This window comes from Leptodactylus fuscus, chromosome 7 (genome assembly GCF_031893055.1).
Source record: "Leptodactylus fuscus isolate aLepFus1 chromosome 7, aLepFus1.hap2, whole genome shotgun sequence".
NCBI classification, from domain to species: domain Eukaryota; kingdom Metazoa; phylum Chordata; class Amphibia; order Anura; family Leptodactylidae; genus Leptodactylus; species Leptodactylus fuscus.
In genome coordinates, this window is record NC_134271.1 from 135,210,943 (window position 1) to 135,224,400 (window position 13,458).

Consider the following 13,458-nt stretch of genomic DNA (forward strand, 5'->3'; position numbering starts at 1 on the left):
ATGAATTCATGACATTGTTGAACCAAAATGATAGGAACATCTATATTACGTGGTCATACAGCCGGTATCAAGTGGAATTTTTGGATATTAAAATTACTGTCAATGATGACGGTTACATTAATACAAACTTATACCGAAAGCCTACTGCCACAAATTCTCTTCTTCATTACAGTTCTGCACATCCCCGACCACTTCTTCGAAATATTCCTACTGGACAATTCTTGAGGGCTCGTCACATCTGTTCCACAGATGAATCCTTTGAGTCGGCTGCAAGCGACCTACAGCGGCGTTTTCAGGCACGTGGATATGATGCACATACCATCAAACGAGGTTACTATTGTGCCAAATCAATGGACCGATCGACTCTTCTTAAATATCAAAAGAAAAAAACCTCAGATGGAATGGATACTTCCTCTCAGGTTAGGTTTATCACCACGTTTAATTCACACTGGGGTAGAGTACGAGCGATTTTACAAAAACATTGGGGCATTTTACAACTTGACCCAATCTTACGTCAATACCTTAATCGAGTCCCCACTATCACATACAGACGTGCTAGAAACCTGAGGGACTCCTTAGTTAGGAGCCATTTTGAGGAACATTCAATCCAGAGAACTATTAGCACACATGGCCCTAGGCCTGGATGTAGGCCCTGTGGCCATTGCGTGGCTTGCACTAATGTGGAGTCGGTCGATACCTTTATGGATTCATCAGGAACTCGTAATTATGATATACGAGTTCCTCTTAACTGTATCTCAGTGGGAGTAATCTATGCCGCAACTTGCCCTTGTAAACTTATTTATATAGGCATGACTTCACGTGAGTTTCGACGACGAGTAAGGGAACATGTATTGGGAATATCTAATGCTAGGGATTTGGAGAACATCGATACCCTTACTACAATTCCTAAACATTTTAAATTATTTCACAATTCTGACCCTGCACTTTTTCGGTTCAGGGCAATTGACCAAGTCACTCCAGGTCCACGGATGGGGAATTGGAAAAGGCTCTTAGCACAGAAAGAGAGCCGGTGGATTTATACTTTAAAAACTATTCACCCCAGAGGCCTCAATGAAAATATTAGCTTTTCTCCATTTTTGTGAGTATTGCTTTGATTCTGTGTCTACTACTCCTTCTTTTATCGGTTGTCTTTTTGGTAGCGTTATTTTAATCATTTTATTTTTATTTTTTTATGTTTTTATGTTGGTTATCGTGTGTTGTTGTTATTAGTTTACTGTCTTCAGTTCTGTTTTTTTCAGATTCGTGTTCTCCCGTTGGTCCATCATATACGAGACAAGTCATCCATCTGTCTGCAGAAGAATTCCTCTTTATTCTTTTTATTAGCAGTCTATATGTTTTATATTAAACTGTGCATTATGCCTTTTTATTTATCACTTTATCACTCGCACTGCGCACGTTTGTCACTTTCACTTTTTCATTTATTATTATTATTATTTTAATTTATTTTATTCTATTTACTTATTTCTGGCACAAATGTGCCCTTATTATCACATGCACTTTGTATATTTATACTTATATATATTTTTAAGAATATACATCACACTTTGGCTATGTATACCCTATTTGTTTTACTATTAGGCATATGCACTAAGATTCTATATACATGTAAACTGAGTAGTGTTACTTCAGTGTATATCTTGTACTAAGATCTACATACACGCATTTATCATTTATATTGAGTTGGCTGTTCAGTCTGTGTACAAGTGTATACTTAGTGGCCATTTTGTTTGAGTCTCCACTCATAACATTTTGGCCTCTTGGGGATTAAAGTGTCTGCTGACACTTAGGTTATATACATCTCTCCATTTAACATACCTATTGTAATTTTATGTGCATATGAGCGCAGTGGTGGTATTCCAATGTGGCCTTTATACTCAGCTTTATACATACGCCTTAATCGCTAGAGTTTCGGCTGGTCGCGCATTGATTTTTGGACTGTGCGCATGCGCGTATTTGGCGGCCATTTTGCCTGAGTCTTTATATGGACATTTTTTCCTCTTGTGGATTATACTACCTATTTGCGCATGCGCATTTGCTAGCGACGCGGCCGTCTCATGAGGACGCTACTAATTAGGTATGTGGCTGTATGCACGGACCATACAACAACTTTTTAGAACACAGCTGAATGTTATTCTATAAACTATATATATCCCATGATACCTGGCTTCAGTATCCCTTGACAAAGCCCTAGTGGGCGAAACGCGCGTCGGGTGTGGAGTGGTCTGGGACATTTGGCCTTACGGCCTACACGGTCTGTATGCTAATACTATTGCAGTAATGTATCTTTTGCATCACTCATGGGCCTATATGTTTATTATATCTCTGTAGGAGGGTTACAATTGTGGCATGTCATTTTTGCTATTATAGCAACATATTTAGTTTTGTTATGCTACATTTGCTATATATCCACTGCTCTATATATATTTCTGGGCCTATGATCCTGCTAGATATATCCATTCGTCTTTTATGGGCATACTTTCCACCTTTCCCATTCTCACTCCTATTTATTGGGTAACTCAGTTGCCCCCTCCATTTTTTTCTATATATTTTGTATGTTATATGTTGTATTGTTATATGTGGATTTTATGTAATAAAACCTTTTTCTATTTTTGCTTAAACTTGTTTACCTGGTGGTTTTTTGTATTTATCTCTAGCAGGTAGCGGCATATTTACCTACCTCCCCAGACCTGCTCACTGCCGCCCCCACTTCCCCTTGTACTATAGACCGCGGAGGCCGGCAGTGAGTAGGCCCGGGCAGGCCGCGATACCACTACCGCCATTATTATACCCGGGGGTCTTTTCAGACCTCCGAGTATAATAATCGGAGCCCCAGGGGAGGTGAGGGAACATAATAAACAATGTTACTTACCTCTCCGGGATCCGATGTTACTCCTAGCAGGCTTCAGGCCTATATGGTAATGCCCAGACGTCACGTGGTCTGGAATATTACCATATAGGCCCAAAGCCTGCCCTAGCAGTACCATATAGGCCCAAAGCCTGTGCTAGTAGTAATAGCCTGTTACTGCTAACACAGGCTTTGACCTGTATGGTACTGCTAGGGCAGGCTTCGGGCCTATATGGTAATATCCCAGACCACGTGATGTCTGGGCATTACCATATAAGCCCGAAGCCTGCCAGCATTAAAGAGGACCTTTCATCAGATTGGGCACAGGCAGTTTTATATACCGCTGGAAAGCTGACAGTGCATTGAATTCAGCGCACTGTTGCCTTTCCAGATCTGTACCCCAGTGAAGAGCTATTGGTGCCGGTACCGTAACTCTTCACAGTCAGAAGGGCATTCCTGACAGTCTGTCAGGAATGTCCTTCTTCCCAGCAGCGCCTATATCGCTGTACTGTGTGAGCGGGGAGGAATGCTCCCTCCCCTCCTGATAGTGCTCTTCTATGGACGAGTACTGTGAGCAGAGGGAGGGGGCTCACACAGCACAGCACTATAGGCGCTGCTGGGAAGAAGGACGTTCCTGACAGACTGTCAGGAACACCCTTCTGACTGTGAAGAGTTATGGTACTGGCACCAATAGCTCTTCACCCGGGGCACAGATTGGGAAAGCCGACAGTGCGCTGAATTCAGTACACTGTCAGCTTTCCAGCAGTATATGGAACTGTGGGGCATAATATAGGCTGCAGGGGCCGCTGTGGGATATATAATATATATATATATATATATATATATATATATATATATATATATATATATATATAGGGGTTGGGTGTGTGGAGAATTGAGGAGTCAAAGATGTCTATGTTTCAGACTTTACCGAGTCAAGTCACAGCTGAAAGAAGTGGTCATGGCGGTCCAAAGGGAAGAGACTGGAAATGTGGGGAGACGTCTCCTGTGAGTATTACTGCATTGTATTTATTGTAATGTCCCCCCCCCCTGCTGTCTTTGGCTGACGATCAAAAGATGAACATCACCCCCCCCCCGCGGGGGGGTGCGTCTTTCGATCGTCCGCCTCAGGCAGCTGAGAGGCTAGGTTCACCACTGATTTCCATGCTGTGTAGTGAATAGGATTGCTTTTAAAGTCTGATCTCCAATTAATAAAAAAATCCCATTGACTTGCATTGGGATCGGAATTGGGATCGAGATCGGGTTCGAATGAAAAATGATCGGAAATCGGATTTTAAAATCGATCCTGAAAAGTCAAGATCGACTCAACCCTATTCAGTACCAATTTCTGCCATGTGAACATAGCCTTACCTCGACACCCCATCTGACCCAGAATTCGATGAAGTCATAAACTATTGTGAATTTACCTTCACCTTCAAATGTCAAATTAGAGCAGATCATTTTAGGATGTGATTGATTTTTTTTAGTTAAACCTCTTTCTACCACGGGCATTTTTGATTTTTGTTTTTGACTCCCAGCTTCCAAACCCCATAACTTTATTATTTTTCTGTTCACAGAGTCATATGGAAAAAAAAATCAGAATGGTGTAGAATTGGAGAAAAACGGCATTTATGCAACTCTTACGGGTCTTGTTTTAATGTCGTTCTCTGCAGCCAAAATGACATGTCACTTATATTCTATGGGTCAGTATGATTTTGGGGGATACAGAATTTATATTGCTTTACATTTTAATCCCTTAAAAAAATTTGCAAAAAAATAATTTTCTTGGAGTCGCCATATACTGACACCATTTACTTTCTTATATTTCTGTGTATGGGGATACATAAGGCGTATTTTTTTTTTTTTTTTTTTTGTTATACCAATTTGGGGAATGTCTGATGTTTTTATCACTTTATTCAAATTTTTATGGGGAACATTTACAATAGGAAAAACAGCTCTAGAGTCAGAATATTTGTTCTAACAAATAACATACAGTGAAAACAGGGAAGATTGATATGTATTAGAATATCTAGGTTTTATTACACAAGTGAAGATACATTGGTGTTTCCCACTTTGTCACCTCTTCAATTCCTTGAATTCAATAGCACAGTTTACTTTAGGACTTTTCTTCATGTATCTACAAGGAGATAGAGATGAGATGATTATTATTAATTATTATTATTATTACTAGCATCTGTCCGCGACTTCGTCTGCGGGTTGGCGTTGGCACTGAGCCGCTTCTATTTAGCCAAGTTATGTTGATTACGATCCGCCGTGCGCCCTACCTCCCTTGGCCCTCGCCAGGCCTTTCTACCTACCACCTGCTCCTGCCTTCCCCCCTGTCACCCACCCCCTCCCATCCCCTCTCCTATGGCCCTGCTTCCATTGGTGCTCCAACCTCCCATCCCAGAGCCCCCCCCTTCACAGGTGCCATTTCCCTCAGTGGCCCCCCACTCGTATCTCACAGCTCCCCGGGCCCCCTGCCCGCGTGCCAACCCCCAACCTCCCCTCTCATGGCCTCCGCACCCTCCTCCCCTCCCGTGGGCCCCTGGCCCTCCCTTACTGCCCCCCCTCTCAAGGCACCCACCAGAACCTCTTCCCCCCAGGGCCCCCCGCCCCATCCACCCTGTCTGGCGTGTGCACACCATTGACAGCCGATGAACTCCTCGCGGCTCCACACCACGGCGACTCTGTCAGGATGCTCCGAAGGTTTGTGCACTGCAGCCGGCTCTCGGCTGCCGGCACGCACAACGCCATTTTTTCCCTGGGGCTATGCGGTCGGCTTGTGGCTGTGTAGCTCCGCCCTCTCTGTTGCCTGGTCCAATAGGAGCGCCGCACCTGACGTTGTGACGTCAGCGCAGGTCCTTCAGCCAACACCGACCGGGAATTCGGTCGTCGCAGTGGCCCAACCGGGGACTTCACGTAGATGGTGAGGTGCCTACGGTATGTACTATTCCTGGTGCCACTCTAGGTATGTGCAAAATTTCAGGGAAATCCGTGCGCCCGTTGCGGCGTGATTGCGGAACAAACATCCAAACTCACAAACATTCAAACATCCAAACATCCAAACACACAAACTTCCACATTTATAATATTAGTAGGATTCTATTTTTTCATAGATGTAGTTTTTATTTATTCATTTTTCTTGTAGTTAGAGTGATTTAAACCTAGCAACCCTCATATATAACATACATGATACCTACAAAGAGAAAATATTCGACCTATTTGGTATGTGTATGTGTTACAGTGAAATTCCCTATGACACCAACATTATGTTTGTATTTCATTATTAAAACCAACATCAAAGAGTTAAGAAGAGAAGAATTTTTTTCAATTTCGAAGGAATAAGTGCAAATCAGAAATAGCCAGGGCGCAGTTATATGTGGTGTATAGGTAGCACTAGCGCTCGGGTCCTGGTGTCTGAAAGAGCACAAAGGCCCCTAAAGAAGACATCAGTATTATCAATGGCTCAAGGGAGATGGACGACCATGTTACAGACTTTGCATTAAAGTCCGAGGGCTGCAGGTTAAACCTCAGTCGGTGGTCAAGTTAACAATTATCACTTCATTTCGTTACATTACAGTTATTATCCTATGCCAGTGGATAAATGACAGTACAGTCCACCATAACCGAGCTAATGTTGCTAATATAGACAAGTTAGGAGATGATAATGGTTGGGGTTAGTTGAGCCCTCCCGCACTGTCTAATGTCCCCAACACAGGACCACATGAGGGGTTCCTTGAAGAGTTATCATTTTGGGCACTATTTGATGGAGGGGCACATATTGTTAAAAAGTAGCAGGATGAGGAACGTGAGCTTGGAATGGTAAATGCATGATATAAGCCAGCCAGTAGACCCTATAAATATATGGTAGTTATGTCTAGGCAGCCCAGCTTTGACAAGTGTACGTATGTAATAGAGTTAACCTGAACTTCTGAAATGGGTTAAACTTTGCATTGACCTTTCATTGGTTTTCATTGTCTTCTGTGATAATATATCAAACTGCGACAGTTTAACCCTCTTCAGGGTAATTCTGCTACATCTTTATTCAGAAGGGATGGGGTAAAGGACAATGAGGAATAGGAACATAAGAATTTTATAGATTAATGATAAACAGAGGGACATTAAAATCACCGGTTAGGCTGAACTTTAGGGACCATGTGCAGAGGTAAATCTAATCTCTCCGTTATTCGAACACAATGCTTATGGTAGAGTTGGTTGGTGGATAGCTCCAACACAGTACGTGTTATTGAATAATACTGATTTCTATCTGTCTATGATAGAAGTGATATCAAGGTGTTTGCCTAGTCAAAAAATTTGTAACGTGTCTTCAGAGGACTGGATGGCTCACAGACCACTACAGATATCATTGTCTATGGGATATGGCAGAAGGTAAAATTAGGCATAACCTACTTGTATTTCTCTATTAGATATTATGAGATGACATAAAATAACTTTCCACTCACCAAATATTTCACTAGTTTGGGGTAGAAGGAATTCCAGAATTGACATTTTTGATTATTCCATTTTTGCTTAACATCAATGGGGTCCTTCAGAATGGCATAACGTTGTTCTTCAGCCGAATACTGCGGCCAATTAAATTCATCATCACTTGGATTTCTACAGAACATGAAAAACATTAAATACATTTTTAATGAATGGTTAATAACGTTACATCATGACAAAGTTTTGTCTAACGTGTAAAACCCATTCTCATATACTCTATTTCGAAAATCTTAATTAAATGAGGGGAATCCTATGCAATAAATGCATTTTTTGGGGTAGACTGGGTAACATAGTAACATAGTTGATAGGGTTGGATAAAGACATCAAGTTCAACCTGTAAACCTACCAAAATGATCCAGAAGAAGGCAGAAAAAAACCTTACAAGGCTGATGCAAATTGACCCATCAATGGGAAACATTTCTCCCCAACTTCTAATACAGCCATTGGACTAAATCCCTGGACCAACGTTGTATCCCAAAAAATTCAGACCACCTTCCATAGCAAAATCGTCTCCATTAGAGATGAGCGAGTAGTTAAATACTCGATATTCGATATTCGTTTCGAGTAGCCCCTCAATATTCGACTACTCGAATCGAATATCGAATCCTATTATACTCTATGGGGGAAAATGCTTGTTTCAGGGGTAGGCAACATTCAATCAAATTGAACTTACCAAGTCCACGAGTGAGGGTCGGGCTGGATTCTATGAGAAGTCTTCTCCGTGCAGCGTCCCCACGGCGTCTTCCGGCTCTGAATTCACTCTGCCAGGCATCGGGCCTGGGCAGAGCCGACTGCCCGACATGCCTTACAGTCAAAGCGGCCATTTTCTTGTAGCGCGGGCATGCGCAGTCGGCTCTGCCCAGGCCTGGCAGAGTGAATTCAGAGCCGGAAGACGCCGCGGGGAAGCTGCACGGAGAAGACTTCCAAAGGTAGGAGAAGAACCAGCGTTGATTGGCCAACTGTATAGCATTCGCTGTTTCTGCATCGAATTTTTCCATTCAAACAGCGAGTGGTATTCGATCGAGTACGAGTATTTCAAATACCGTAGTATTCGATCGAATACCTACTCGATCGAATACTACTTGCTCATCTCTAGTCTTTATACATGACAATGCACCATCTCATGCAGCAAAGAATACCTCTAAGTCATTGGATGCTATGGGTGTAAAATAAGAGAAACTCATGGTGTGTCGACTATCCTACCCAACCTCAACCCTATTGAGAACGTTGGTGTATCCTCAAGCAAAAGAAGATCTGACAGGCTATTCTCACATCCTGCAAAGAAATTCAAGCAAAACCTATCCAAAAACTTGCAAGTTCAATTAATGCAAAAATTAGGAAGGTGATCTCAAAGAAGGGGTCGTATGTTAACATGGAACTCGGCCTGTGTTTTTGATTGAAATAGCTTTCGATTTCAGTAAGTGAGACCTCTTAACGCTACAAACTCAACAAATGACCGTTTTAAGTTCTTTAAAACCTATAAAATGTTTAGAAACTCTGCTCTGCAGAATAATTTGGAACAGTGGATTTTGATTTTTGCGATTTGTAAAAAAAAATGTTATCATTGGGAAGTTTGTACAAAAAATTTATATCGTAATGGTTGAAGGTTTGAATATTACTTTACTGACTGACTCACCCTCAAACGGATCCTATCAATATGTTACGATTGAAAACACAAAGGGTTAAAAATGGAAATTGCAGAACTGGCATAGTATTAGCTGTAACTTATACACCTTTCTAACATTCGCCACAGCCACAATTTTGTTAGCACGTTCCAAAACCCAGACTTTCAAGGGTCTATTGGTCCAGCCCACATGCATGAAGCTGCACGAACAAGTAGCAAAATAAATAAGAGCCTCCATGTTGCATGGTATATGAGGGATATTCCTGTAATCACCTGCCAAACTTCAGAATGTACCACGTTCAATATACTTACACGCACTGCAATTCCCACTATTAAAAGAACCCCAAATGGGACAACAATATCCAAAAGGTGATTTCTATTCTTGTAATCCTCCTCCATTATCTGTGCAAACTGCAGCAGTCAAGCTCACAGTACAGTGTAGAAATTCTCCCTCCCTCCACTCTCCACCTTTTACCAGGTCCTTAATACCAATATTACAAATAATGTCTGTGAAGTACCAGGATATATCAGCTTATTATCAAGGTACTGTAAGTTTCTAAGGACTAGTTCACATCTGCATTTGGTATTCCGTTTTGGGAGTTCCCTCACTCGCACTATACCACTTCGAGTCAATGACTTACCCTGTTTTTGCAAAGTTGGCCCAGATTTTCATAAGTCTTCTGCTAAATACTTGATCTTGTTTTGTGAATTGTTGAGGTGAAATAAGTGGTTTTCCAAATAACATTGGCAATTCTGCACCATGTATAACCCCCATCCACTCCGGAAAAAATTCATCTGATGAACGATGATTGTATTCATAGACATAGAGGTTATTTATAGTCTTTGAAGCAAAGTCTGCAAAATACTTTGCAGGACACATAAAATAATTGTCTCTCAGTATCTGCTCCATGGCTTTACGATTCTTCTCAGTGTTTTTTTCGTCATCCCAGTCTACATACAGTAACATCATAGATTCTACAGAGAGATTATCTGCTGATGGGAAGAAATATCTCAAACCTTCTTTAAGTTCCTCAGTGGTGATTAGACTTTGGTTTTTTACACTAAATCCTGGTGCACCAAACACTGGAAGTGGGTTACCATCATCTTTAGCTATTCCTATCATTATATCAGTATTCATAATTGACTCTTTTACTAGATTTTGGGGAACTTCAGTTATAAAATCATTATCCAAAATTGGAACAAAAACAGTCAAGACAAATCCAGATAAGTTTAGAAATTGCTTATCAACTATGTCTTTGGCATCTACTTTTTGTAAACAGGCTATAGTGGCATCTTCATCTTCTGTAGGACAGTTGAGGAGTTTGGCTAATTGTATGGACAACCTCCTTGACCTCTCATGAGAATTGAATGCCCAGTTTGCTGTCGGTGCTCCACTTTGAAGAATGGCTCTATTAAAATAAGAATGGCTTCCTGGACTTATCACGTGATACCCAACAGAAGCACCTCCTGCACTGACCCCAAAAATTGTGATACTGTCCGGATTTCCACCAAAAGCTGCAATATTTTCATGAACCCATTGAAGAGCCAGCCTTTGGTCAAACAAACCAGCATTTCCTGGAGCTTTAGTATTTCCTGGGAAACCTAAGAAACCAAATACTCCAAGTCTGTAGTTCATTGACACTACGATCACATCCTCGGAAGCTGCCAGTAAACTTCCATCATACATATCTGAAGCTGAGGTGCCTAAGAAAAACGATCCTCCATAGATGTACACCATGACGTGTGCCGGTTTAGACATGGTTTGTGGAACCCATACATTCAGATTCAGACAGTCCTCACTCATTTCATTTTTGACAAACCACTTTTCCATCCCAGATATCTCACTGGCCAAATTTTCTTTTCTCTGATAACAAGAGTTTCCGAAGGTGGTGGCATTGTAAACTCCATGCCATGGTGCCCGAGGTTCTGATTTTTGGAACCTTTTTTCTCCTGTTGGTGCTTCTCCATATGGAATTCCTAGATAGGCTGTGACAGTACGAGACATCACAGACTGTTTTATTCCACTCACTTTCCCTTGCCTTGTTTCTACAATTGTGTCATCTTCTGCCGTAATATGTACAGCAAGTATAGTTAGTATTAAAAAACAAATCTTGCTGTTGCAGAACCTCATATTTTTGTGCTCCATGTCTGCAATTCTGAAAACATAATATATTAATATTTCATACCTTTCATGTTGGGGATATGACTTCATAACACATAGTTAACGTTTAAAGTATGTCTTCTAATAAATATTCCTATGTGTTACTAGATTGAACCAATCTGTTAAAATTCAGATGTCTGCAGATAGTTCCCCTTGTCAAAGAAGTCTACAGATTGGCTGCTTTCACTTTTTTGGAGAGGAGCTACAGTGCAATAAGGACTCCAACTAAAATTTTTATTCTCTGTCTCATTAAAGGATACATGATGTAATTTGTAGAGAAGGTAATATTTTTATAGATGGTTGTATATGCGGGATATACAATCCTTTCTGGCCCTAAACTGTGTCATGTGACTGTCCTGGAAACAAAGGATATTATTTGGACATGACACGTTTCTCTATTCATTTCTGTGAGACTGACATAAAGGACTGAAAACAGAAAATTCCTTCCTGTCCACACATAACATCCAGTGTCAGTGATCGAGTTTGATTTCTGGTCACATGACACTGATGTGTACAAGAATGGGATGGATAACTCACAAATACTAGAGATGAGCGAACAGTAAAATGTTCGAGGTTCGATATTCGTTTCGAGTGGCCCCTCAATATTCGACTGCTCGAATCGAATATCGAACCCTATTATAGTCTATGGGGGAAAATGCTCGTTTCAGGGGTAGGCAACATTCAATCAAATTATACTTACCAAGTCCACGAGTGAGGGTCGGGCTGGATCCTCTGAGAAGTCTTCTCCGTGCAGCGTCCCCGCTGCATCTTCCGGCTCTGAATTCACTCTGCCAGGCATCGGGTCTGGGTAGAGCCGACTGCGCATGCCCACACTACAAACGGACATGCGCAGTCGGCTCTGCCCAGGCCCGATGCCTGGCAGAGTGAATTCAGAGCCGGAAGACGCCGTGGGGAAGCTGCACGGAGAAGACTTCTAAAGGTAGGAGAAGAACCAGCGTTGATTGGCTGACTGTATAGCATTCGGCCAATCAATGCTGGTTCTGCATCGAATGTTTACATTTGAATAGTGAGTGGTACTCGATCGAGTACGAGTATTTCGAATACCTACTCGATCGAATACTACTCGCTCATCTCTAACAAATACAGCTACTAGTAAGAAGATTACCTTCACTACAATTTACATCATGTAACCTTTCTCATTTCCAGAGAATACATTATTTTTTCTGAGTTCTATTTTAACCCCTTCCCGACATCTGCCATGCTATCACGCGAATGCCGGGTATTTAAATATGTAATCTACAGCAGAGACACGTCTCTAATGCCCAAAATCAGTGCCCGCACTGGTCGTGGGCATTAATGTCCCGGTGCTTTAGTCAAAGCTGACTGAGGCACCATATTCCCGGCAGCACATGTGTGCTGCTATTCTGGGAAAGATCACTGGTCCCCAGAACGATATCCAGGGCTGGCGATCCATTGCCACGACAGCCGGGAGCTTATTGAAGGCTCCCAAGCTTGTTGTGCAATTTTTTCTATTACATACTGCTTTAGGTAGCCTGTAATAGAAGTGCCGGTATTTTTCAATACATTGCAATGCATCAGCGTTGTAATGCATTGCATTACTGATCCAAGAACCTTAGAGGGTCTTTTAGACCTTATTTTTTAAAATAATAATAAAATTAAAACAGTTAAAAATTCCAATCAACCTCCTTTCCCTAGAACATATATAAAAGTAAAAAAAAATATAGTGTAGCACATACACATGAGGTACCTCTGTGTCCATCTGGCCCCACAAAAAAAAAAAAAACACCCTGTGCATCCCTGTACACAGAAATATATATATAAAAAAATGATTTTGAAAAGTTTGGGAATTTTTTTTTTAAGAAGTTAAAACTTATGTAAAACTACTAAAACATTTTTATCCAAGGGGGTTATCTAAAGTGGATGTACCTTTAGTAAAATCCAGAAATGGATATGACATCATTTATAAGACTATACATAGTAATATTATAGCTATGTTACTTACCTCTTTCTTCTCAATCCGTGTTCTGTCTTTTAATCTGACATCTGTAACTTCATAAGGTTTTCGATTCCGCCTTTACTGAGGGCAAACAAAGCTTAACAAATAATTTCAAGCTAAAGTTTCAGCCTCAAAGTCAAGTGAATGGAGACTTTGACCATTCAAGCCTAAAAATGCTATTTGATTTCTCTGTTAATATTTAATCCATTCTAATAATAATTTCTAGAATATGCTGCCAGGTGTCAGGAAAAGCCAGGTATTGATCCATAGGAGGACTTATTTGCATATCCTTTTCCCAGAATTCTTAGCAGGACATGCATAGT

The 13,458-nt window shown here is 41.2% G+C and overlaps 1 protein-coding gene across 1 annotated transcript; it reads right to left on the reverse strand.

The window, feature by feature from the left end:
- Positions 1-4,933: 4,933 nt before the first annotated feature.
- Positions 4,934-13,204, reverse strand: LOC142212980 (cholinesterase-like). The gene is made up of 4 exons (XM_075281117.1): positions 13,142-13,204; positions 9,638-11,152; positions 7,333-7,486; positions 4,934-5,003 (listed from the first exon to the last, which is right to left on the reverse strand). The coding sequence occupies exons 2-4, from the start codon at positions 11,140-11,142 to the stop codon at positions 4,983-4,985; spliced, it is 1,680 nt and encodes a 559-aa protein (XP_075137218.1). The 5' UTR covers positions 11,143-11,152; positions 13,142-13,204; the 3' UTR covers positions 4,934-4,982.
- Between the last annotated feature and the right edge of the window lie 254 nt (positions 13,205-13,458).